General features: G+C 43.8%; 1 protein-coding gene and 1 long non-coding RNA gene across 2 annotated transcripts; both read left to right on the top strand.

Moving 5' to 3' along the window:
- Nucleotides 1-117: 117 nt before the first annotated feature.
- GCH1 (GTP cyclohydrolase 1) lies at nt 118-22,173 on the top strand. Its single transcript, XM_069783109.1, has 6 exons — nt 118-567; nt 12,506-12,615; nt 14,906-14,961; nt 18,038-18,069; nt 19,083-19,167; nt 19,781-22,173. The coding sequence occupies exons 1-6, from the start codon at nt 255-257 to the stop codon at nt 19,905-19,907; spliced, it is 723 nt and encodes a 240-aa protein (XP_069639210.1). The 5' UTR covers nt 118-254; the 3' UTR covers nt 19,908-22,173.
- LOC138685368 (uncharacterized) lies at nt 4,351-7,160 on the top strand. The gene is made up of 2 exons (XR_011324587.1): nt 4,351-5,901; nt 6,359-7,160. It is a non-coding gene; the product is annotated as an uncharacterized lncRNA (long non-coding RNA).
- Nucleotides 22,174-22,945: the final 772 nt, after the last annotated feature.

Genomic DNA, 22,945 nt, shown 5'->3' with positions numbered 1-22,945 from the left:
GCCGCGGCGGGCTGAGACCGGCCGGCTCATGACACAGCGGGTGACGTCGCGGGGGCGGCGGCCAACGGCAGCGGCGCGGGCGGTATAAAGCTGAGCGGCTGAGGCGGCGGGCGGGAGCGCTGAGGTAACGCCGGGCGGGAGGGCTGAGGTGGCGACGGCGGCGGGAGGGAGGAAGGACTGAGGGCGACGGGCTCCGCCGCAGCGCGCTGCCCGGACGGCGAGGCGGGGGGCCGGCCGGGCCCTGCCGGCTGCCCATGGAGGCGGCGCGGAGCTGTAACGGGTACGCGCGGCAGGAAAGGCCGCCGCCCTCCGCCGTTTCCTCCCCGTCGACGGGCGCCGAGAAACCGCGCGTCCCTTCCGCTGGCGGCAGCGGGGATGGCTGGCGGGGCGAGCGGCCCCGCAGCGAGGAGGACAACGAGCTGAGCCTGCCCAGCCTGGCGGCCGCCTACACCACCATCCTGCGCTCGCTGGGCGAGGACCCCGAGAGGCAGGGGCTGCTGAAGACGCCCTGGAGGGCGGCCACCGCCATGCAGTTCTTTACCAAGGGCTACCAGGAGACCATCTCGGGTAGGGAGCGCTCCCCCCGGGTGGGTGGGCGGGTGTCAGCCCGGGGAGGGATCCGGGCCGGGGGCGGCGGAGCTGGAGCCTGCTGCTTTGACACCAGCCGTGGTGATGGCTTTCCTACTTTCTTTCTTAAAATGGGCTTCGGCGATGCCGTGCCGTCCGCCTGGTGCCCCGTGTCAGTAAGTCATCAGCCGTGTGCGCTAGGAACACCGGCACCTCGGGGTCTCTCTGTCCCCTCCTTCCCCCGGTTTCTTTTTTTTTTAAACTCCGTGCTGGTAAAGTGCACGATCTGTCGTGAACTTATGCGCTTCTGGTTTTGGTGAACAAGTGCTTTTGCTTTCCCTCTTCTGGTGTCAACTTCTAAAGTTCTGGCATAGGAACTTGTTGATTGTACCTTCCTCCATCCGCAGCTGAGCTGGGCTGTGCTCAGAAGGGGTAGGAACATTGGCTTCTGTTAGCAGACATAGGTGGCTTGAATTTTCTCAGATAAGGTCCCGTTCTGCTGATAAAAGCATCAGGTGAGGCTTTTCAAAGGTGGGAATGAAACTTGAGGAAGTGAGGTAAGAAGGGAGGAGGTCAGGGAGATCCCTGCCCCGTCTCGGGGTCCCAGCAGTGAATGCAGATGTAGAGAGGTACCCCAGGTTCACATCCCTGCCCCAGATGAGTGTCTTAGCTGCTTGCTGGCCGCGGGCCCTCCCTGAGGGCAGGAGGAGAGGAACTGGGTGGGATTTGTTCACCTCATCACCAGCAACTCTGAAATTGTCTCTTGGCTCCAGGGCAGGGTAAATCCTGCTTGAAAATTTAGGTTTTTACATCAGTTTTTCTCTTCTTAGCCTTTCTGCTAAAGACTGTACCCAGTATAAACAGTAAAAAAGGACTTCCCAAGCTGGGGGTTTCCCCCTTCTGCCTCTTACAGTAAAAGGCAAATTCCTGTTAGTGCATAAGGGATGCAAATACTGTCAGCAAGGATCTTTGAATGCCAATCAGGAAGGAGCTGAGTGTTCTGCTCTCTGGAGTACAGCACTGGTGTATTGAGCCTGCCCCAGAACTGCATCAGGGTGTTAACAGCTGAATGAAAAGGCTGAACCATGCTGGTCACTGGCATCAAGGAGCTTCTGCTAATGTGTCAGAGTCCTCTTCCATAAGCATGTGGTGCTTCAACTTAAAGGCTGACCTTTGTGTTTTGAGTGGTGAAAAAGAAACTACAGTTGGCTCTTCTGAAATCAGATTGTGTGTAACTTCCAGCATTAACTTACTCATGGCCGGCTTACACTCATGTGCCCATGTTGTGTCTTAGCTTCCCCCAGGAACAGCACTTCTGCCTTGTCATTTGTTTTGCCTTTCAGATCAAACCAGGTTATCAGGTTCACATCTGGAAATAGGCCCTGGGCTGCAGTGGCCATCCTCTTTCCTCTCTTACTTTAGTCCCGCTGCATTGTGTGTTTGAGATGAGGTTTCATCAGGGTCTCACAGAATGATCCTTTGTCTACTGGGAATAACTTTCTTGTTTGGGGACTGCATGTGTCTCGTTACTGCTGTAAAACACAGGAGGTCTCTCAGTCATCCTGGCAGTCTCTAGCAGAAGGATTTTTTTAGTGATAGTTTCCGAGCATGAATTTGTGTGCTGAACCTGGATGAGGTTGCTGCCCATCTTAAGTCCTCTCTTGTCTTGCTGCCAGTTTTGTGTGCAGAGCCGCACATTCCCTTAAGTTTTTTTAATAGCTTTCTTCTGCTCCAGTGTGGATTCTCTGGGACCTGAATAGTCTGTCCTAATCTCTCACATACATTTAATTAAGCAGAGTAGTTCTGGATAGTCTACTCCTCTAAATATCCATACCTGGGAGAGGGCAGTATTATATCCAAGAGTAGAAAGTGTCACTGCTAGGTGCTGTACTCTTTAACTGCTCTGCTCTTTTCTTTCTAGGAAATAAAATGAAGCTGTGATACTAACATTCCTTCCTGTGTCAGGTGGGAGATCTTTTTACTTTCCAGCTAGTCACCTCTTCTTACACAATGCCCAGCTTTCAGTCTTCCCACCCTTACTAGCCAAACAGAAGAAAGAACTGTAGCTGAAGGACAAGTCCACAGGTTGATATGGAAGTAACTTCCACTTGGGAGAGTTTTAAATACATTGTGAATCGTAGAGCCAACAACTACAAAGTCTTTGGGAACAAGGCTAGCTGTGGGACTGCAGCTCCTGCTGTTTGTCTCTGTTGCGGCATCCTGATGTACTGTTCACTTGGTTATGTTAATACAACTGTCTGCCTAGCCAGGCTGTGAACTAGACCAGGAAGTGACTTGTGAAAGAAAGGATGGGAGTTGGGGAGGGAACACAAGAACAAAAAAACCCCCACCCATAAAGCAAATAAAAAAACCCCCCAAACAACCACAACCCAAACCCCAACAAAAAGCAGCCCTGACCTTTTGTTTTCTCAGGTTTATTCTGCAGCTTATTCAGCTCCTTATGTGGAACTGTCTGGATAGGCAGAGGTTAAAGCAGTGATTTGTGGGATATGTGTTGAGGAGTGTGTTCAAGTTTAATCCCCAACAGGCAGAAGAAAACAGACACTTATAATAGCTGTAAGTCCCATCTTTTTGTAAAAGGTTTCTCAAGTAAAAGCTCTGGGGTGGTGATTGTAGAAACACAGGGCTAGAAGCAAGGTGTGTTGCAACAGGCACCCGTCTTCAGCTGGCTCCAGCTGAGCTCACAACCCTTGCCAGTATGTGGAAATGCTGCCAGACTGTACAGTCAGAAAAGCGACAAAGATGAACCAAGGTACTGAATGTAAGTACAGCTACAGGCTTTAAAATCAGCCTTCTGCATTTGTCTGCTTGCATACCTGCCTTAGGTAGGCAGGAGAAAAGTAATTCATTTCTGATGGCATTTTAATTTGCCATGTGGGAACACAAAATATGATATAATAGATATATTCCCAAACTATGAAATACAGTGAAGACTGGAGAGTGTGAAGTTGCAAGTACACTGCAGGAGGTCTTCAGTGTTTAATGTGGTTGGCTTGAGCCTCACTTGCTGTAATTGAGTACATGGGGGTTATGTGGTTTTTCACAAAACTAAGCTACCTGACTGCCTTGAATGCTGCCTGCTGCTCTCAGAGGCTGGTGATTTGAGTGGTGCCTTGCTCTTACTTGTCAGTGAACACTTTGAGTGCAGTCAGGTGGCTGGAAGCTTTTGGGTATGGTGAGGGATGATGGCCTTACCTGCCATGCAGCAATCTGTCCTCTGTGGTGGCATTGGAGGAGAAGATGACCAAGTGGTGTGAGTAGGGAATTTGGCTTAAGGAACCCATAAACCTTTTGGAAGCTGCTGAGCTGATGCGTGGTTTCAACAGAGTTGGCAAATGGGTATTGTTTTTCTTTTTGAGCCTTGATTGATTGATAATTCACCCTTAAGAACAAACTATTTTCTTGATCTTTTTGTTACCATGTGTCTGAGAACATAATACATTTGGGGCATGGTTAAATGTGCTGGACATTTGATCTCCTTTCCTGGGTGTTGTCACTTTGCTTCCATGACACCCGATTGGATTTGTATTTTTGTACTTTCCATAGCTTAACTTTGTAGTGTTGTAGGGAAGGTTACATCTAAATTCTGTCCCTTCTCTCCATTCAGATTTATGTGAGTAGCAGAGAAGCTGATTCTGCTTTCTAGCTTCCACTGTGTGTGTATTTCCTAGCTTGTTTTCAACAGTGCAGACTAACAGTGTTCCTGCTTTACCCCTTATTCATCTTTGCTATCTGTGTTCTGCAGCTGGTCAGTATTGTATTTCAGAGCCATTAGCAACGTTTGCTTGCTAAGTGTCTAAATCTGGCTCTTTGTTTTTTCTAGATTATGTCTTTTCCCTTATTAATGCTGGCTTTATAAAGGCCTCAACCTCTTTCTTTGACAAAATGTATTCAGATGTATTGATCTCACTTCTATAGTACTAGTCATCAAACTTTCATTGGAGTAGCAAGGATGCCTCCAGTGATTTTAAAATAAAATCCAGCTGGAGACCAGATTTAAAAAATACTAGCAGCTCATACTTGGGCATCAGTGTAGACTAACAGCCATTACAACAGAAACCTCTTAATGTATTGGTAAGGATGGCAGAGCAGACAAGATACCAAAAGTTCTGCTTCTCAATTTCATGCCGTGCTTCTGCATGAGCATCCAAGAACATGTTTTCTTTTCCAGGGTCTGATCTATCAGCTTCATACTCCTGGGAGTAAATTACACTGCAAAATAGTAACCTGTCCTCTTGGTTAATAAAGGTGAGCAGGACTGTTGATAGGCAGTTGCCTTTTAGCTTTGTTATGTTTGGTTCAGGCAATTGCCTGCCACACAAAGACTGTTATCTTGAGAGATCTGTCCCTCCTTTTACTAAAGACTTAATGTCATACTCGGAGATGCTGTCTGTGAGTTTATATATAAATACTACAAAGCACAAGTGTGTGCAAATGTGGTAAATGAGTGAATAAATGGAAATACATGATTGCAGACAGTACTAACTTGTAACTGAAGCCGAAGACTTCAGAATCAATCTCGCTAAGCAGAGGTAAGTTACAGAAACAGTGTCAGTTACAGTGAGTGTCAAGGATGCTAGCTTCAAAAGGTAAATCATAAAGGAGTTGGTTCTGATTGTGTAATCCCGTAGGAAACATTAGGCACAGGGCTGAACAAGCAACCTGCATCTGCAGTAGGAAGTTAACTTGTTTTCATCATCCACAAGCACTCTAGGCAAAACAGCATGTTCATTAAACAGCGTACTTGCTGGTAATGGTGATAGTTGTTAATGAATAAAGGCTGGGAGACTTTTCTGGTAGGTATGTTAGCTTTCAAGCATGTTGGCAGGTTCAGCTGTCCTTTCAGCATGTTTAATAGGGAAATGAAAATTGAAAATACCGGGAGAGGGTAACTTTGCTTCCTGAACCTCTGTGGTTTTGAAAGGCTGCATGTATGCTTTATTTGCCTGGAAGCTAAGTGACTCTACTGTGCAGCTCTTACTTTAAAGCAAATAACAACTAGTTGGGTCTCATACAGTAGATTAACACCTGTGTGTACATTGCTTATGTTGCTTTTCCTCTCTCATTAGTTTATGTGCTTTTCCTATGGTGAAGGGTGAAAGAATGCAACCTTAATACTCTTTTTCTTCATCTTCTTGTCTGTGTGGATTTGGTATTTTGACAGATGACAACACTGGTGTAAGCTCATAAATTTTTCTGAGCCTACTCAGTTTGCTGTGGATGAGAGGTGCTAAGCATTGCTATGTAAGAATAAGCAGTGCCTTAAACAAACAAGGCTGTTTGATCAGCAGCACTGCCCTTTGCTAAGAGCTGGTGAGTTATTCATTCTTGCCTGGAAACGAGGTACTGCTAGTTCTCTTGCTTCTCATAGATGCAACAGTCTAACCTATTAATAACTGAAACATCAGCATTATTGTGTTATGGCCATGGCTTGTTTCTTGTAAACCAGAGGGTGGGAGAGACGTTCAGAGTAAGGTTCCTGGGGGTTTCTTTCCTCAACCTCTACCCCCACATGCGTGAAGCCTACCATACTGAAACAGGTACTCAATGCAGCGAAACTTCTGTTGGGAAGTAGGACTGTAGGACTTTCCAGGATGATCTCCCCTCCGCATTAATGCTCAAGTAACACCAAGCTTGTTCGGGGTTTTGTTGGGAATTTATTCAATGTCTTAACTTCTTGAATCTCAAAGGCTTCTGATCTCTTGATGTTGTGTTTCCAAAGTGTTGTTTCATCTTCTCTGATTTTTTTTTCCCCTTGTTTCAATTTCAGAAAGAGGTGTGGATGAGGGGACTTCCAGCACCTTCTATGACATGAGACATTTGAAATGGTTATTGAAATCCTGATACATTTTAATGAGCATCTCCGTAACCCTGCTTTCCCTCATATTAATAAACCTCCTGGCAGAGGACAACTTCTAGAACCTAATCTTAGCTTCATCTGAAAGTCTGCAATAACTGATCTCTTATGAATAAACCCGAGTCTCTCACTGCAACATGGAAAGTGTCTTGTAAGGAAAATAAACAAATCTGTACAAGTGATGGCCCGAATTAGTTGAATAGCAATAATGCTTTTCTTCCATCTTTGCTTCTATGAAATGTGCCTTAAATTACACATCTGGTTCACCTCTTTTCTGGTAACTGAGGAATTAAGCTTTGCTTCTGAAGCAAGTGTTCATGTCTGAAGTTGAATGCCTGTTTCTAGTCCTTTGGTGTGGCAGTGATGAAATCTGAAATATTAGTCAAACTTGTAAATTCTTTTGCGTCTGAGGTTTCTCTTTGTTCCTATTAGGTTTGTTATGGCAAGGAAGCCACATAGTGCTCAATTAATTTTCTCTGCAGCTTTTGAACTCTAATGCCTATTTAAATAGTAATGTAGCATCTTAGGCTGTGTCTTTCTAGAGCTCTTCAAGACTTCTTGAAGCAAATGGCACACTCAGACCACCCCCTTTCTTAGCAACCCAAAGTCATTAACTTTCTGTGGCAGTACAAACTCTCTTTATATGAATGTTTTTGTAGCCTGCTTCTCTTCTCTGTATGCATAATAAATTCCTGGTACCTTTTTACTACTGAAAGGCTGCAATAATTTTCTTGTTTCTTGTCCGGAATATTTTCTCTAACTACAGTTACCTGTAGTGTCATCACATGAATAAATAAAAAAAATTTCAGTTTTGACTCTACATCTTATTGCTTACCCAGCAGCAACTGAAAGGTTTTTACAGCAATTTTCTTCCAGATGCAATTCTGACCCTGTAGTCTCTTAGCTTCAGCTGTTAGCTTGTGTTTCCTGCTCTCTCAATGACATCTGTCTTCAGCTGAAGAGGAACTTCTTGAGTAAGACAGTCAAAGGTATCTGCCAACATATCTCAGCTGATTCTACCTTAATGAATAGTTAGCCTTTGGTGTCTGGCTCATGGCACTGCTGTTCTGGAGTATCCTCCAAACCATGACCTGTTCCTAGTTTGTGCAAGGTCCCCTGCCATTGCTTTTGGTGTAACTCAGCCTGTGTTCCCAGGAGAGCAGAAGGTACCTGACCTCAGCCTGCACTTCAGTTTGTTCAAACTAATGGGCATTGGTATGGTGTGACGTGCCCCACCACCCTCATAGGACTTCTGCCCCCCCCTTGGCCTCAACCCATTCCTACGATGGCCTCGGCTGCCTGCCGTGACTTGGGTTGCTGTGGAGAGCACAGGGCCTGTTGGTGAGGACAGTCTGGAGCTGTGTAATGGGTATCAGCAGAACCTTGTGCCTTATGTCTCTGCCAGGATGGATGAGCTCAGGGAACAGTATCAGGGAATCTCTGGGGCTGCCTTCATCCTGTTGATGCTGAACAATCCTCAGTCTGACTCCTCTCTAAAGTGGAGTGGTGAGGCAACTTAACACCACGGGGAAGTACTTTAACGCATAGTGAGAACAACCTACATCAGTCTTCTGTCTCCCAGGCATAGTAAAAGTGGGACAGCTGAAGTGCTGTGAAGCTGATGCAGTGCTACTCTGCAGAGTGCTGCTATCCTTCATTCCCTTTACCTACTGAGCCAGCTGCTGGGCGGGCTCTAGCTTCTTTGGTTGCCAGAGGTGCTTTTGCTTTCCTGTGTCACATTAAAGCCATGCAAATAGTTTCTATAGCAACAGGTCTTTTTGCTCAGCTCTGACGCAAAATCCTGAAAGGTCTTTCTCATTCTGTCTTCATCCAATTCTGATTTTTGCTTTTATCAACTCTTTTTGAAGATAAAGGGGGAAAAAAATAATTCTGCTCTGTTTCAGGAGTTAACTTGCAGCAGAGGTGACTGTTCAGTTTTAAGAGCCCACTGAAGTTTCTATACCAGGACTTGAACTCTGGGATGAAGGAAAAATCAGCTGGAATAATCTAGAGAGTGCCCTGACTGTACATATAATGTTTGTTCTTGTTTGCCTCCTCCCAGCTGTATATTTTATTTCAAATCTTAGCTTTTCATTAACATGCTGTGTCTAGGCTTAAGGACTTCAGCAGTAAATTCCATTAGCTTTTCTGGGGTGGTAGAGAATGAAAATGGTGTTATTTGCTGTCTCCTTTGGCTTATAGACAGGGCTTTGTGGCAGCACTTGAGCACAGCTGTAACTAAGAAAAGAGTGAGGGGAGTTATGACTGAGAGGCCAAGGGATGATGTATGAACATGCCCATCTTCTTGCTAGCAGAGGAGATGCTAGTCCTGTCCTCCTGATACGGATGAGTACGTAGGTGGTACTTGGAGGGAGTAGAAGTGTTGCTTCATTTGAGAGGAAGAATTTCCTTCTTGTGTTAAGGAAAAGTAGCCTGTTGAGGAGGAGCCCATCTGAGCTGCATGTGCCTTGCCTTGTCAGGAAACCAAGTTAGCAATATTTACTTCTAGCTGTCCTTCCCTCTAAAAGCCCTGTTGACTTCTACGCTTTTGCTTTGAAGGTCCTGGTGCCACAGGAGGGAAGGGATGGAGAAGATGCAGTTGCATTAGAAGGGTAGGTGGGTATTCTAGAGCTGAGAGATGCAGCCAGTGTACAGCCACATTGCTCTGTGTGAACTGGGACAGGCCTGGGGAGGGACAACATGACTTTTAGACCTTGCCCTGAGCGGCAAGAGTAAATGTTTTGGAGCCTCCAAATGAGGAAACTGAAATCAAGCTAGTGAAGCAGGCAGCATGGCCTAGTAGATAGAATGAAAGAATGGGAAAAGAGGCATGAATTTGTCCCCAGCTTTGCTTCTGGCCTGACTAATCTGAGGCCCTGTTTCCCCTTCTGTCCTTTCAGTTCCATTAAGTTCTCCAGAACATGTGCTGCAGGCTGAGCTTGTCGGGGCCCTCTTTGATGCTGTTGCAAATGAATGACTAAAAAAAATTAAAAAATGAAAGGCAGACAAAGTTAGATAAAATCGTATTGCCTCCCTGCACAAAGCGTTTGAGTCTCTGCCAAACAAGTCTCTCCTGTGTAATTACTGAAAACAAGTGCCGCGGTGGGACATAGCACAGCATCTTGTCGCAGCTACTCTTACCTAACTCTTCTTTTGTCAACACGAGGCTTGGATTTCGAAGAAGGAGGTATAGGGATGTATAGACAGGCTTCAAGCTGTGCTTATTTTCAGGAGAACAGGCTTGTGAAGCATGAGCAGGAGGGACTGGAGCAGGATAGGGGTGACTGGGGCTCTCAACACCATGGCCATTTACACAGGTAGTGGCCTTCAGTCTCATATTTTGTTTTACCTTGTCTCCCTGAATCATCTAGCGGTTGTGAAGGGGTTATTGGAGGGCCTAGCACTAAGCTGCTGTCTTCCTTTATGGGCTCTGGCCCTCCTTCTGAAGGAGTAACTGGTGCTGACTTAAAATCAACACACCTTGCTGCAGGCACAACTGCAGAGATTATGCAGCTGAGCAGGTTTTGTCTGTGATCTGGCTGCAACTTGCTGCTAATATTAAATAAATCTAAGGCGCAAAATTAGCGAGACCTGTATAAATGAGAAGGACCAAGCATCCCACAGCTCTGTGGTTATGTTCTTGGTGCATGGATCTGTTTACATACCTGTACAGCTTGGCTGTGAGGGGGCATTGTCCAAACTGCTGTGACTCTGGGCTGTAGCCTAAGAGAGTATATGCAAGAAGGATAGATGACCTTTGTGTTCCTGTTTGATTGCTTTAGCTGTGAGAAGGATGCGTTTTGTTCCTGAAGTTGGCTGTGTGGGTACTTCACAGGTCACTTAACCTTCTTTCCCCCCCAGCTTTAAAATAGGGCTAACAGCTGTCTCCATGATACAACATGGCTCTTCAGCATTCCAGTAATAGAGTTAGGTTCCTTAGCTAAAGTTTGTACGATCTATTAATATGTGTTTTATACATGAATAAGTGTGTATACGCATATCTATACATATATATGAGACTTCACAGTGAAGTAGCTTCTGTTGTAGCTTTGGCCTTATGCTGTGTCACACATTACCATGACTCTTAATGAGAACATGGCCATTTTTGATTGTTCTGAACAGTCTGCTTTGCGAATGTGCTGACGTAAATCCATATCTAACATCAGGCTCTGATACGCTTCTGGCAAGGCTGGTGGTCTAATAACAGCAGCAGTCACTCTGGAGATGCTTCGTGGATCTGTTTGGATTTTGTTTTAATAATGCTGGGCATAGTAGCAGGTTTTGTGAAACCACTGTTTGCCTTTCTGCTGTAGAAATGGCATGTCTGCAGAGTGCTGTGGGAGGGAGCTAAGAACCCAGATGGCTGCTCTGTGTCCCCTTCCCTTTCCTCTGAGCCTGCTCTGTTTTGGGTTCTGGCTATTCCTGATTGAATTCGTAGCTATACAACTGCATGATGCTCCCCATGTAATCAAAATACTCTCCAGCAGTGTTTGATGTAAACTAGACTCTGAAATTGGAAGAACAAAATCATGTGCCTTTACAGAGTTGTTTCTTGGCCTCTTTTGTGCCCCCTACTCCTGCTCTCTGACCTGATCAAAAGCCTTCTGGGGTTCAGCCTCGCTGTCTTGCAGGTTGCCAGTCGTTCTCAGGAAAGAACATGCGTCGCAGGCAGAACATCTTGCGCACAGTTTCCAGGGTTACCTGTGTAGTGCTGATAGCAAGCAGGAAATTAAAATGCTCCATGATGATGATACGTTATCGACAACAGATGGTGGCCATTAGGTGTACGTGCATGTCAGGGGAAGGCATAAAGGCAAGTAGAGCAGACACAACTATTAGATTTGTGTAATCATCACTGCAGGTGCTAAGCTCCACTATGGATGGAGCAGGGCAGTTCCTGAGCACCCTGGTTCCCCTTCTGGCCGTGGTATATGTGACTCTGGTTCCTGGAAGTAACTCCAAGTAGTTACTTGGTGTGGCTTCAAGCTAACTTGTTTGCAGAGTTTCTCGTCTGATTATTAGCCCTTTTGTACAGCTAGTTCTGTCTTGCTATTTTCTCTGTCTTTGTCATCTCTCTTTTCTAGACAGCCTTTCTCCCTTGTCCTTCAAAAGGCTCGGTCTCTTAACTTGAGACCGTTCTACTTTTAACCTCTCCAAGGATGGTCCAGCTGCCTGTAGTCTGCGGAGGCTGTAGTGATCTGCTGTAACCTGTGTCAGGATTGCTTGGGGACTTGTCAGGGGACTGCTAAGTCTGGAAAATCAACTGAGGATCTGTTCTACTGAGCTCAGAGTCTAGCAAAGTGTCACGTTATATGTTCCTTTTCTTACTGAGCTGTCTCTTCTTCCTTCTATCTTCGTGGGTCTCTCCACCTCAGTGCTCTGTTAACTCTGAGGTGCAGAATTAGGCCGGAATATGCACATGCATGCCTGCTTTCAGTTCGGGATAGCAAATCTCTCCCAGTCTGTGGATACAGCTCTATCTCTTTGACTTCTATGTACGTCTAAACAGCTGCTGGCTGGGGGGCTTCAGGATGAAGTAAAAGAGTATCTTATTTGCGTGCAAAGTCTCCTTGAAGGTAGTGATGCTGGTGTAGAAGTGTTTGGAGAAACGACTGTGATGGCTTAGCTTTTCTCAAACCTCAGGCTCAGCTTTGCTTGCGGTATGTGGAAGCACTAATGGAAGCCCACTTTGAGATGTGCTCTTCTCCTCAGCACGGGCTTTATCAGCTGTGGTCTTAATTGCTCTTAAGATGTCAGTAATTCTGCAAAGACTAGACTTGTTCTAGCCTGGGCTCAAACTATTACTTAAAACATTATATAGGATGACTTCTGGGGTAGCACGTAGGTAGTCCGACTGCACTGTGGCAATTGTGTGATCGTATGCAAACCAAAGCATACTTGTGATGTTACTCCTTACTTGCCTCCCATATCTCAACCCTAAAATCTGTAGTTCTGAGAGAGCTATGCTCTTGCTACAAGCTTTCTCAGATACTGGCTGGAAGAACCTTCCATGCTTGTGCATTTATCTTTTTTTTTTTTAATGCAAATGTTTAATTTCAGATGTTCTGAATGACGCCATCTTTGATGAAGATCATGATGAGATGGTAATTGTGAAGGACATAGACATGTTCTCATTGTGTGAGCATCACCTCGTTCCATTTGTTGGAAAGGTAACTCTTCCTCACAAAACAAATGTGGGAATACATGATAAAAGACCTAAAGTACATGTAAAAGACTTTGTAGCTGTAACTACAAAGCTTTTAAAGCTATAAGTATTTACTGCTTACGGCTATGATTCTAGAAGTTAATCTTCAGAATACAAATAAGGAAGACCTCCTTTTAATGTGAGTTTTATTTGGATTTAAGCTCCTAAAATATAACGCTCAACCTTTCCTAGTCTAAGTAATCTAATGGTTTCTGACATTTCATATCAAAGCTCTTCCTCGTGAAGCAGCAGCAAGCCTTGAGGGCAGACATCTTGATATTAAACCAGCTCACCCTGCACGCTGGCTCTGTCACGGATTTAGCTTCTGGCTCAGAGCTATCTAGTGCGCATTCACCTTGGGACACCCCCCCCTCCCCCGCCCCCCGCCGTGAGTGGAACAAACTTCTGATTAGCAACCCAGCCTTAAATAAGCAAGCCCAGTCAGGGAGGAGGTAGTCAAAATCGAGTAGCAGGAGGCTGCTGAGGTTGGGACTTCCATGGAAGGGGCTGGTGTTTCAGAGGGTGTTGAAATTGTGATGCCAACAACTTTAAAAAGAAAAAAAATATTCTCAAGTTAACCACTGTAAACATGATGAAGAGTTCAGAGTGGGTAGCCCCTTCTGCAGATCTCAGCCTCTTCACTTCCCTATCAGCACAGAAGGATGGAGCTTATTCTGATTCATCTGTTCTACCATAAAGTACTCCCAGGCCAGAGAGTAGCAAGTGCTTTTGTTGTCTGTAAAATTCGATCAGTACCACATATGTTCCAAGTAAACTGTCTCCCAAAAATAAAATACCCGAACACAAACCAGCTGTTTATTTAGTTGAGTCAACTCAATTTCATCTGCTTTCTTTTCTTACTGTTAGTATTTTATACTGGAAAACACGGTAACCTCTTTTTCTGTGCAAGCTTTCTATTTTGCCTGTTATTCTTGGTTACACGTACTGTGTATATTCTCTTCGTTACTCCTGTGGCAATATATGCATTCTTTTTACATCTAGCTGTTTAGGCTGTGTGGTTTGGAGAAATCTCCTCGCAAACACCGAATCGGTCCTGCTCGTATAATGGTCTGCTAAATGACTTGGTATGCCTCTAAATATTCTCAGACTAACCATTCTCCTGTTGGGTACATCAAACAGGCTGCAAACACTGACCAGTAGGTCTTGTATTTGCAGTTCTATCTTAAATGATATTAAGACATTCGCAAAAATACTCTATGGGGAACAGGATTCAGCGCTTATTTCTAAGTTATGTCTCTCACTTTGTCTGAAATGTTTCATGTCTTTTCAGGTGTCAGTGGGTTGATTACCCAACAGAAGTGATAGCAATGAGCAAGTTAGCCAGGTAATTAGGTGCACTGTGGTACCTCTAACTGCAGGTACAGCAATACAGGATTCTGAGATGGGGCCTTTAGGCAAAGCGCTAAGACGGAATCCTACACTGACACTCCCCTACTGTATCTTGGCTAATTTTTCAAGTCTCTGGTACAGTGAACACAAATGCTGGTTTATAATCTGTTATAACTGTAAACCCACTTGAATTCAGTAGCCTATCTTGCTTTCTAAAAACAAGAAGCTAAATGGCTTTCCCCTACCTTTGTATCTGAGCTCATTTCTACTAAAGAACTTATTCCAACTTAGCGCAACTACGTGTTCAGTATGAATGTTCAGCAAATCCGTATTCGAGCAGGATGGAAGTTGACTTAATCATACAGTGGTCTATGGTACTACCAAAGCAAGGGGAAAAAAAAAATCAGTAAGTGGACCCTGATTTTGGTGGCTAAGTACTTCTGGCCATCAGATCTTTCACTGGAAGTAAAGTACAGTCCCTCTCCCTCCCACTCCCTAAATCTGTTTTAGGTCTTGAAAGTAAAGCATGTTTATTTTAGACGAACAGTGCTGTGCTGAGTAATAGGCTGCTTTTTGTACCCAAATGTAGTAGTACTCTGTAGCATTCCTGAGACTTGGAACATAAGCCTTGACTCTTGAAGAGTTGTGATTTTTCTCCCCCCCCCCCTCAGAAAACTGACCTATTCTTCACCAGGACATAGACCTCACCAGGCATTTACAGTCTCAGTTAGCTCCACAATTTTTCAGGCTTGCATGGTGGCATGTTCCTCCCACATGCTAAGACTTTGGGACTGTTCCAGAGTTAGTTCTGGGGCAAATACACATCTCATTCTCTATGCATGAGTTTCATACGTATTTGGAAGTGTGGGTTTGATTCTGTTAATGGTTTGTTCTCCTCTGTCTAGGTACATATTGGCTATCTTCCTAACAAACAAGTACTTGGCCTCAGCAAGCTTGCTAGGTAAGTGTTAATGTAATGAAAGTGATGCTAATTTGTAAAAAGGATTCCAAGCTGTGCTAACTGTGCTAATCTTTCTAATCTGGTTCCCCTCTAAAGCTCAGCCCACTTTGTGTCCTGGATTTGGATTTAGACCAATCCTCGGCATTATGTTTTTTTGTGGAGAGGACAGATAAGTCTTAGAGCTCTGTGTTAATTCACATCAGTCGACTGTAGTAGAGCCGTAATGCTTTTGTACGTTCATGCAAAGCATTGGTGTCTGCGGGGGAGCACAGAAGGAAGAACAACAGAGAATTTGGTCATGTTCTAAGGCAGGCCACAAAAACCAGTGGGGATCTCTAGCTATTTACTACTTGCATGTATATTGACCGATAAGAACAAAAATCCCAAACTTCCAAACTGTAAATGAACATGTTCTATGGATAGAAATTGAATCTAAAGCTTTCATCTGTTATCTGACTCTTCAAATAAATTTGGCATTTCTTTCTTTCACTGGAGACCTGCTGAGAGAGCCATGGGGTATATTTTATAGATAAGGTTCAGCCTAAGAAACAAAGCAATTATGATACACTTGAGAAATCCATTTGTTATGTAAAATAGCTTTTTCCACAGCAAGTGCCCTTGGATCCGTTGTTGCACTGAATCTTGTTATAAAGTGGCACTTTCTAGTTCTGGTGAGGAAGGGCATGGTAGATCCCTTCAGTAAGCAGATTATTGGGGACCAGAGTGGAAGGGTCTCTTTTGAGAAATGAATCTAAAAAATTGGCTGTAGTTCAGAAAGACCACATGGGTTTTGCTTATACTTTCCCTGATATGTCCGTTAGTCTTGCTGTAGTTCCAATAATACTAATAAGAATTAGCCTTGTAAATCTGCATGCCTGCTGGGTTTTCTTAGCAGGTAAGACATGTAGGGTATGACACTAAAATGCTTTAAAGTCAGTCAGCTCTGTTCTGTGCGCTGCTTGCACAACAGTGAAATTGGTTTGGAAGTGGAAGGGCCCTCAGAGCTGACAACTTTGTTAATGTAACTTCATGTTACAGGGTGGTCATCTTTAAGTCTTCTAGCAGTGCTTATAGGAGGGGACTTTGCTCTAATTAAAAGGCTGAAACAGGCAATTGAACATTTAAATTTTTTCCTACATGCTTTTTGTGGCTGTACCTAACTGCTGAAATTGTAGGATGAGGTTCTGAGCTGTCAGCACTGCAGTTGCTGGGCGAAAGACTTTGCCTTCTGTAGCTGCTTATGCTTGGGGATGTCTTTGTGGCAGTTCATGGCTTGTGTCATGTGTTGGCTGGCACTCATGTAGCTGGATCTTTTTAAGTGGTGCAGTGATTTTTTTTGAGTTGGGTTTCTGAAGGCGAACATCCTTCCTGAAGAGACCGTCTTTAGTCCTTGGTTTCATTTCTGCAGGGCTTGAATGCAAGATTAAGGATCACATTTGAAATATGCATCAGTTGATTTGTGCTTGCTCTGGTCTCTAGTTACCTCTGAATTGCAGATGTAAAAAGGAGCTCAAAACTGTCTTTGGTGATTTTTAATGCAAGTGGCAACATGGTGCTAGAAGTGTACAATTTTCCTACTACTTAGTATAGAAGCATGCAGGAATATGTGCAAGGCTTCCTGCTCTGTGCTTGAGAGGTTAAATCTCGCCTCTTTTCAAGTTAGGGTAAAACTCCCATATACTGCAATACTGAAAAGATTAGATTCTTGTATAACAAAATGTTCTCAGTCCTGACTTGCTTTTGAGTGCTTACCGTGAAGAGATTGGTGGGTCAAATAGTGCTTCCCTTTCGTGCCCTATATAATGCAACCAGTGTTCAAACAAAGATTTGTGAGGCTATTGGTACTGTAGGCCTAATCTTTTGTAATAGGATTAGTCTAATGTGGTGGGTTTCTGTAGTTGGGGATGACCTGTATTCAGTAAACAAACGTCGTTCTTTGGATTTTAAGCTCAGGCTTGAAAATGCTAATGCAAGTAACTGTTTTTACATAAACATGCTTATAGGACTTCTTATATGCAGCACCAGTGTAAAAGTATCTGAGCATCAGCTCGTTTCCTACCCATGTATTTAAATATTATGTGGCTTTGTTTAGAATAGCTATAACACAACCATTTCATTTCTGGAGGGGAGTTTCTGCATATAATTCTCTCTCCAAAACAGCAGACAAGTCTCATTGTCAGAAATATTTCTTGTAACTAATGCCTCAGGCTGCCAGCCAGTGTCTGTTTTTTGTCTAGTCTGACCAGATGGGTATTGAAGCTTTCTATAGCAACTTCTTTACATGGCCACTTGACATGTAATTAAGCATTTGAGGTTGGCATGAATAATCCATTGAGGGACAGAGCATTTATTTATAAGACTTTTCTTAAAGGTGTGGATTTTAGTACTGTGGCGATAAATGATGGTAGTATCACTTGCATTGCCCCACATATGGCTTAAATCTGAAGTCATGTTCAAGGGGAGCATTAAGGTCATCCCTGCATTGAAATGTGAAGGATGGTGTGATATATGGGTGGAGAGTGTCTGTTTTAAATGAAAACAATTCTGTCTCATTGTTGTTAGTTAAATTTGTGGTTAAATGCAAGAGTCCAAAACATCTCTTGCTTAATTTCAGTAGCCTTCTGGGAATCCCAATATCTGAATTGTCCTTAAAACAGCATTTGGTTTAGACTGAAGCAAAAGGAGGTAGTCAGACCTCAGCTCAAGGATTAGCGTTCAGAGAGTCTTTGGGCATGGATTACCTTGCAACTCTGTGATGTAGGTGGGTGGTGGTACAGATAATTCAAAAGTAACAGCCAACAGAAGAAGCTCTAAGGAGAAGTGACAGGTTTGCCCCTGAAATAGTCTCTGGGGTTGCAGGTAGGGGGAACCTGTGGCAAAACACAGTGATGGGCTAAGGGAAGTCCTTGAGCAATGCCAGCCAGGGGCTGAGCAGCAGCATGATGTTGCATGGGTTTCCAGGAAGGACACGGATCAGTACAGTGGTCTTGTTTTGATAGCGTCAAGTTAATTGTGAAGATCAAACAATGATCAGATGGGAATAACTATAACATTGTCTTTTTCTTTTCTCTTTTAGGATTGTGGAAATATACAGCAGAAGATTACAAGGTAAAAAGATGAATTTTTGGTTTTGTTGTGTGCACTCCTTTGCTAGCCAGCTGAGGGTACTCGTAATTGTAGGTGGACTATAGCTGTGTGAATTTTAGTGTGAAGAAAAACACTGTTCTTGAGCAGGTGTTTCACATCTGTCATCTTACTTAGCTTCTACGTTGCCAGTGAAGGGTAAAATCTGGCTATGAAAATAGACGTAGGCAGTAACTGATTCAGAGGATAAATGTGCTACAAGATACAGCTGCCAGGAATAACTAAACTAGTTGGATGCTGCTGGAGATGAACTCTCCTACAGATAATTTGAGAGATGACTTCAAGAATTGTCGTCTGAAGAGATGAAGCGAGAGCTGCCATGTTTATGGGCTGCCTGCCTGCTGCTCCCAAGAAGTGGAGGAAGCTGCAGGGTCTGAGGCCTTGGGTTGGGCTCAGCCTGCTCTCGTTGTCCTGCAGTTAATTTGGCCTGTTTTGGGCATCAGAAGTCTTAGTGACCATTAGGTGTCAGACTGGTGAATAGAGGGTGCTAGAGCTGCAGGAAGTAAAGCTTTGCAGGCCAATAGACTCTCTTAATTTGCTCATTTTTAATCTCCATTTCCTTTCCTTAAAAAGAGAAATTGTGTGTAGGGAATGAATAGTGCAGCAGTAAAGCCAGTGAGCAAATACATAAAAAATAAAAGAAAACAGAGAAGTGAGAAAATCTAACTGCATAATAGGAAATGTAAGAGCTGTTATAATGAATCATGGTAATGCAATTCCTGCAAAGGTGTAAAGCAAAATGACTCCCAATATAAACAAGCAAATAAAAGGTCTGTTCCAGGATACAAAACATAAGATAGGATTTGGTACCAATAAAATTTATTTAGGAAGAGCAGTACTTGTGTGTGTGTGTTGTGGTGGTGGGGAATAGGCACACCTAGCAGCAAGGATGCAATGTTGCTATCTAGACAGTGGCGGTGGTGCATTGATGGTAGTCAGATTTAACACCATGTCTGAACTCCCTGTTGTTCTTTCAGTCCAGGAACGCCTTACCAAACAAATTGCAATAGCTATCACAGAAGCCTTACAGCCCGCTGGAGTTGGAGTGGTTATTGAAGCTACGTAAGTTACTCTGAGCTGTTCTGTAGTAACATATGGGCTGTATGTGATTTCAGCTGCCTGCTGCAGGGCTGTTGTGTGTTGCATTTTTGGCTGCGGTAGCTGTGTGCCATGCTTGTTTATGAGACAGAGCGCAGGCAGGAGTGATCCTTGCCTGTTCAGTGAAATGGCCTGGTGGGTTGGAGCCATTTAAAGTGGGGGGCTACCTTATCCACTGCAGAGATGTGGCAACTGGCAGTGTGGTCAGCTCTACCAGTTGCCCTGGGTCCTCAGTGTTCAGCCTCAGAGTGCTCAGCCTCAGTGCACCTTCTACTTCCTCAAGTAGAGCAAAGTGTGGGACTAGCAACAGGCATGTCCTTGTTATCAGAATGCACCTTGGAAAGGTGGGATTTTCCTAGGATCAGAGGAGAGAAGGCAGCACTTAGGAGCTGGGAATTTGACTTTCTTTTCCATAGAGGACAGCTGAGGGACTACTGACAGATACCCATTCTGGATATGGAGGTTTTGTCACTTCCCCAGAATTTAACATGACCTTGTAAGAAACATCTCTCTCTGTGGGTTTACTTCTTTTTTATGAGTATGTCTGACTTATTGACTCCCCTCTTATTTCTTTTAGGCATATGTGTATGGTAATGCGTGGGGTACAGAAAATGAACAGTAAAACAGTAACCAGCACAATGTTGGGGGTATTCCGGGAGGATCCAAAGACCCGTGAAGAATTCTTGACACTCATCAGGAGCTGAAACTGTGTTATTCTCTAAATGCACTCTGGAGATTGTTCTGTCTGGTGTCACTGTCTGTTCTTAGTTGTTCCTACATCTCACTTTTAAACTAAATCGTTGTGAATTGTTGTCATAGTCTTTGTGCAGTAAAAGACTTCTGATGGCAAGTGATAAATGTAACAATGAGGTAGGCTCCTCCTGGGCTTCCAATGATGCTGATGTCACAGAATTACAAGCTACAAATAGGGTTTTAGAAATGTTTGTCCATCCACAATGCAGAATATACTGCTGTTGGGAGAAAAGTGGGGCTTGGGAGTGAAATGGATATTTATGAAATAGTTATGTTTATTAGAATAAATATGGAGCAGCACAGGAAACAGCTGAAAGGCTGTGGATCCTTGTAGGACCACTTATACTGCAAATACTGTACCTCTGCTGAAAAAGATGGTCCTGAATTATCTCTGACTATATTTTATTACAAGTCCTGCAGTGGCTGTTTCAGTATCTGGATATGTATGTTATACCTCTTTGAGATGTTACCTCTGGTGATGTTTTATATTCTTGCTAGTATTAACCCTCCTTTTTTGTGTGGGTTTTGTTTGTTTGAGAAATTTAAAACACATTTTCCCTAGCCTCTTAACATGCAGGGAATTAACTTCTAAATTATTTGGGGCACAGTCTTATCTCAATATAAAGGGGTTTATGCACCTTTTTCTCTGTGCCTCAGAATGTCTGACCACTTTAACTGTCAGTTTCTTACTATTTTTAAGCAAACTTTAACAGAGGGGAGGAAAAAACCCCAGAGTCTGTCTGCAAAGTGCTAAGATGTCCAAAGAGGTTTTTAATAATATTTATATCTTGGGCTTTCCTTCTTGGTTTCCATGGGTTAGACTGAGAAGCTAAAACTAGTCTGATAATCTGTAAATGAAGATTTCTTTTCAAGCATTTCAAGATTTGCATCTCATAAATGTTGGACCAAAGGTGAGCACTGAAATCCTGAACACAGCACATTGTACCTCTCCTGCCTGACGGCAGGTCATTTCAGGGCAAAGAACCTGAAATGACAACAACTTATTTCGTAAGAGGAGTTGGGAAAAGCATTTCCAGGGCCATCAAAATGAATTAAACTACATTTTTCTGTGTATGTGGCAACCTCTGTATGTGGCAGTATTGGTACAGAAAGTTAAGGTCAGCTGGACTTGGCTGAACTTCTTATACTTTGTTACAATTTTAATGGGTGTTTTGTAACTCTTAATTGGGAAAACATGAGGCAAACGAAAACCACCCTCCTCAAACTAAACACAGGAGGCAAAACTTAAAAAATAAAATGTCAGACAGAGTGTCAGATGCCCACAATGCAGGTTCCCATAGTCATATCTGCTTTGCCGAATATGAATCCAAGATGTTCTGTACACTAACCTAAAAGGCAGTTCCTCGTCTGGCAAGCTCGATCTTACCAACATTCCTGTCTCTTGCTTCAACCCATGTTAGAAATGAAATGAAAATCATGTCTGGTCAAATTTCCATTGGGTCTAAAGAGCTTTCAAGAACAACAACATCACGCATTTAATTACTCTAATTTTACCTTGATGACCTTCACAGCATTATTGGAAAAATCTTTTATAATACCCTCTGTCCTGGATTCTGTAGAGTTAGGTGCTATGAAAGTGTTTGTCTGCTAGTGTAAACAAGCTGTGTGTTGCACATTTATAAAATACGCTAACTCTATGGCATTTGTTTTCCTTAAGTGATTGAGAGCAGATACTGCCATTTTTCAGTTCAGTGTATGTTTCAAATATCTAGCTGAAAAGCCTTAAATCTTTCTTGCCTGAAGTTCAGAGTAAAACTCTTTCTCTTTTTAGCTGAACAACTGGAAGGAGAATTTGAGGACTGAAGGGGCACACACTAGTACATTTGTTTCTCTTTGCTTGCTTTAGTTTGGAAATTCAGTCTCGGTAGAGCACTGTCTTGCTCCTGAGGTAATGAAAAGGTTGCGTTTTAACCACTTATCTATTCAGGATAAAGTTCGCATTGCACCACCGCTGGTTTTTATTTCCATGTGACCTGTAGTCCTTAAAACATACCTCTCTATACTTGTGGCCTTGGATTTTGTTCACATTTTTGTTGTTGTAAGACTTGGTGCATTTTTTGGAACATTAGTATTGTTCAAATACACAAGCTTTAACTACAACCAGTGTGTATGTATGTGTAGTACGTACAGCCTGCTGTTGTACCACGTAGAAGTCCGTTGTCTCTCAAACATTAAAGCACAATATTATCCTTTGGAGTGGCAGCATCCTTGGTGACTTGGAGGTGATGGCATCATGAGGAAGTGGCACAAGCTCGGTCTCCTTGGGTGGGGGTTGTTTCTGCACTAGCAGGTGCTCCAAGCCTGGTGTGAGATGTTGGGTTGCTCTTCTGGGACAGTAGTTGCTCTTGTCCCCAGATGAGTCTCCATTTGTTGACTGGGCACCAAAAAACCCCCAAGATTTGGTGTCACCTTTTTCTTACTGGTCCTTGGTGCCAGAGGAATCTACAGTGGGGCAGGGAAGGTGGGAGGCAGTGGCTGCTCTGGAGCAGCAGTTGCATGCATCGAGGCTCATGTGGGCTTATAGTCCTCTTGTGCACTTCTTAAGCCATTCTGGATGCCTCATCACACTTTACTGAGGAAATACCTGGTTCCTGGCCAAACGTTCAAATTACCTGAACAAATCTATCCTAACGGCAGACGTGATGCAGATGCGATGAGACCTTGAAGCTGAAGTCTTGGTTGGGTCACCCCACTGTGTATGTACCATGCATAGCAATGAGCTCAGCCTGTGCCAGCAGAAGCTGTACTGCTCCTTCAGGGTGGGGAGGCTGTCTTAAAGACACTCCTGTCCTCCTGGGATGCAGATACTGCTGAGATTCAGGGAAAAAAAAAATAATAAACTTTACAGATCTCAGACTCCCCAGGAGCGTTGCAGCCAAAGCTTTGCCAATGGGTGGTATAGAGGGAAGGGAGGACTGCAGGAGCTGTGTGTGGCCGTGCTTGCACACCCACGGACAGCAGCATGCAG

This window comes from Haliaeetus albicilla, chromosome 5 (assembly GCF_947461875.1).
Source record: "Haliaeetus albicilla chromosome 5, bHalAlb1.1, whole genome shotgun sequence".
Classification (NCBI taxonomy): domain Eukaryota; kingdom Metazoa; phylum Chordata; class Aves; order Accipitriformes; family Accipitridae; genus Haliaeetus; species Haliaeetus albicilla.
The sequence above is the reverse complement of the archived record's forward strand: the minus strand, read 5'-3'. Positions and strand labels throughout refer to the sequence as shown.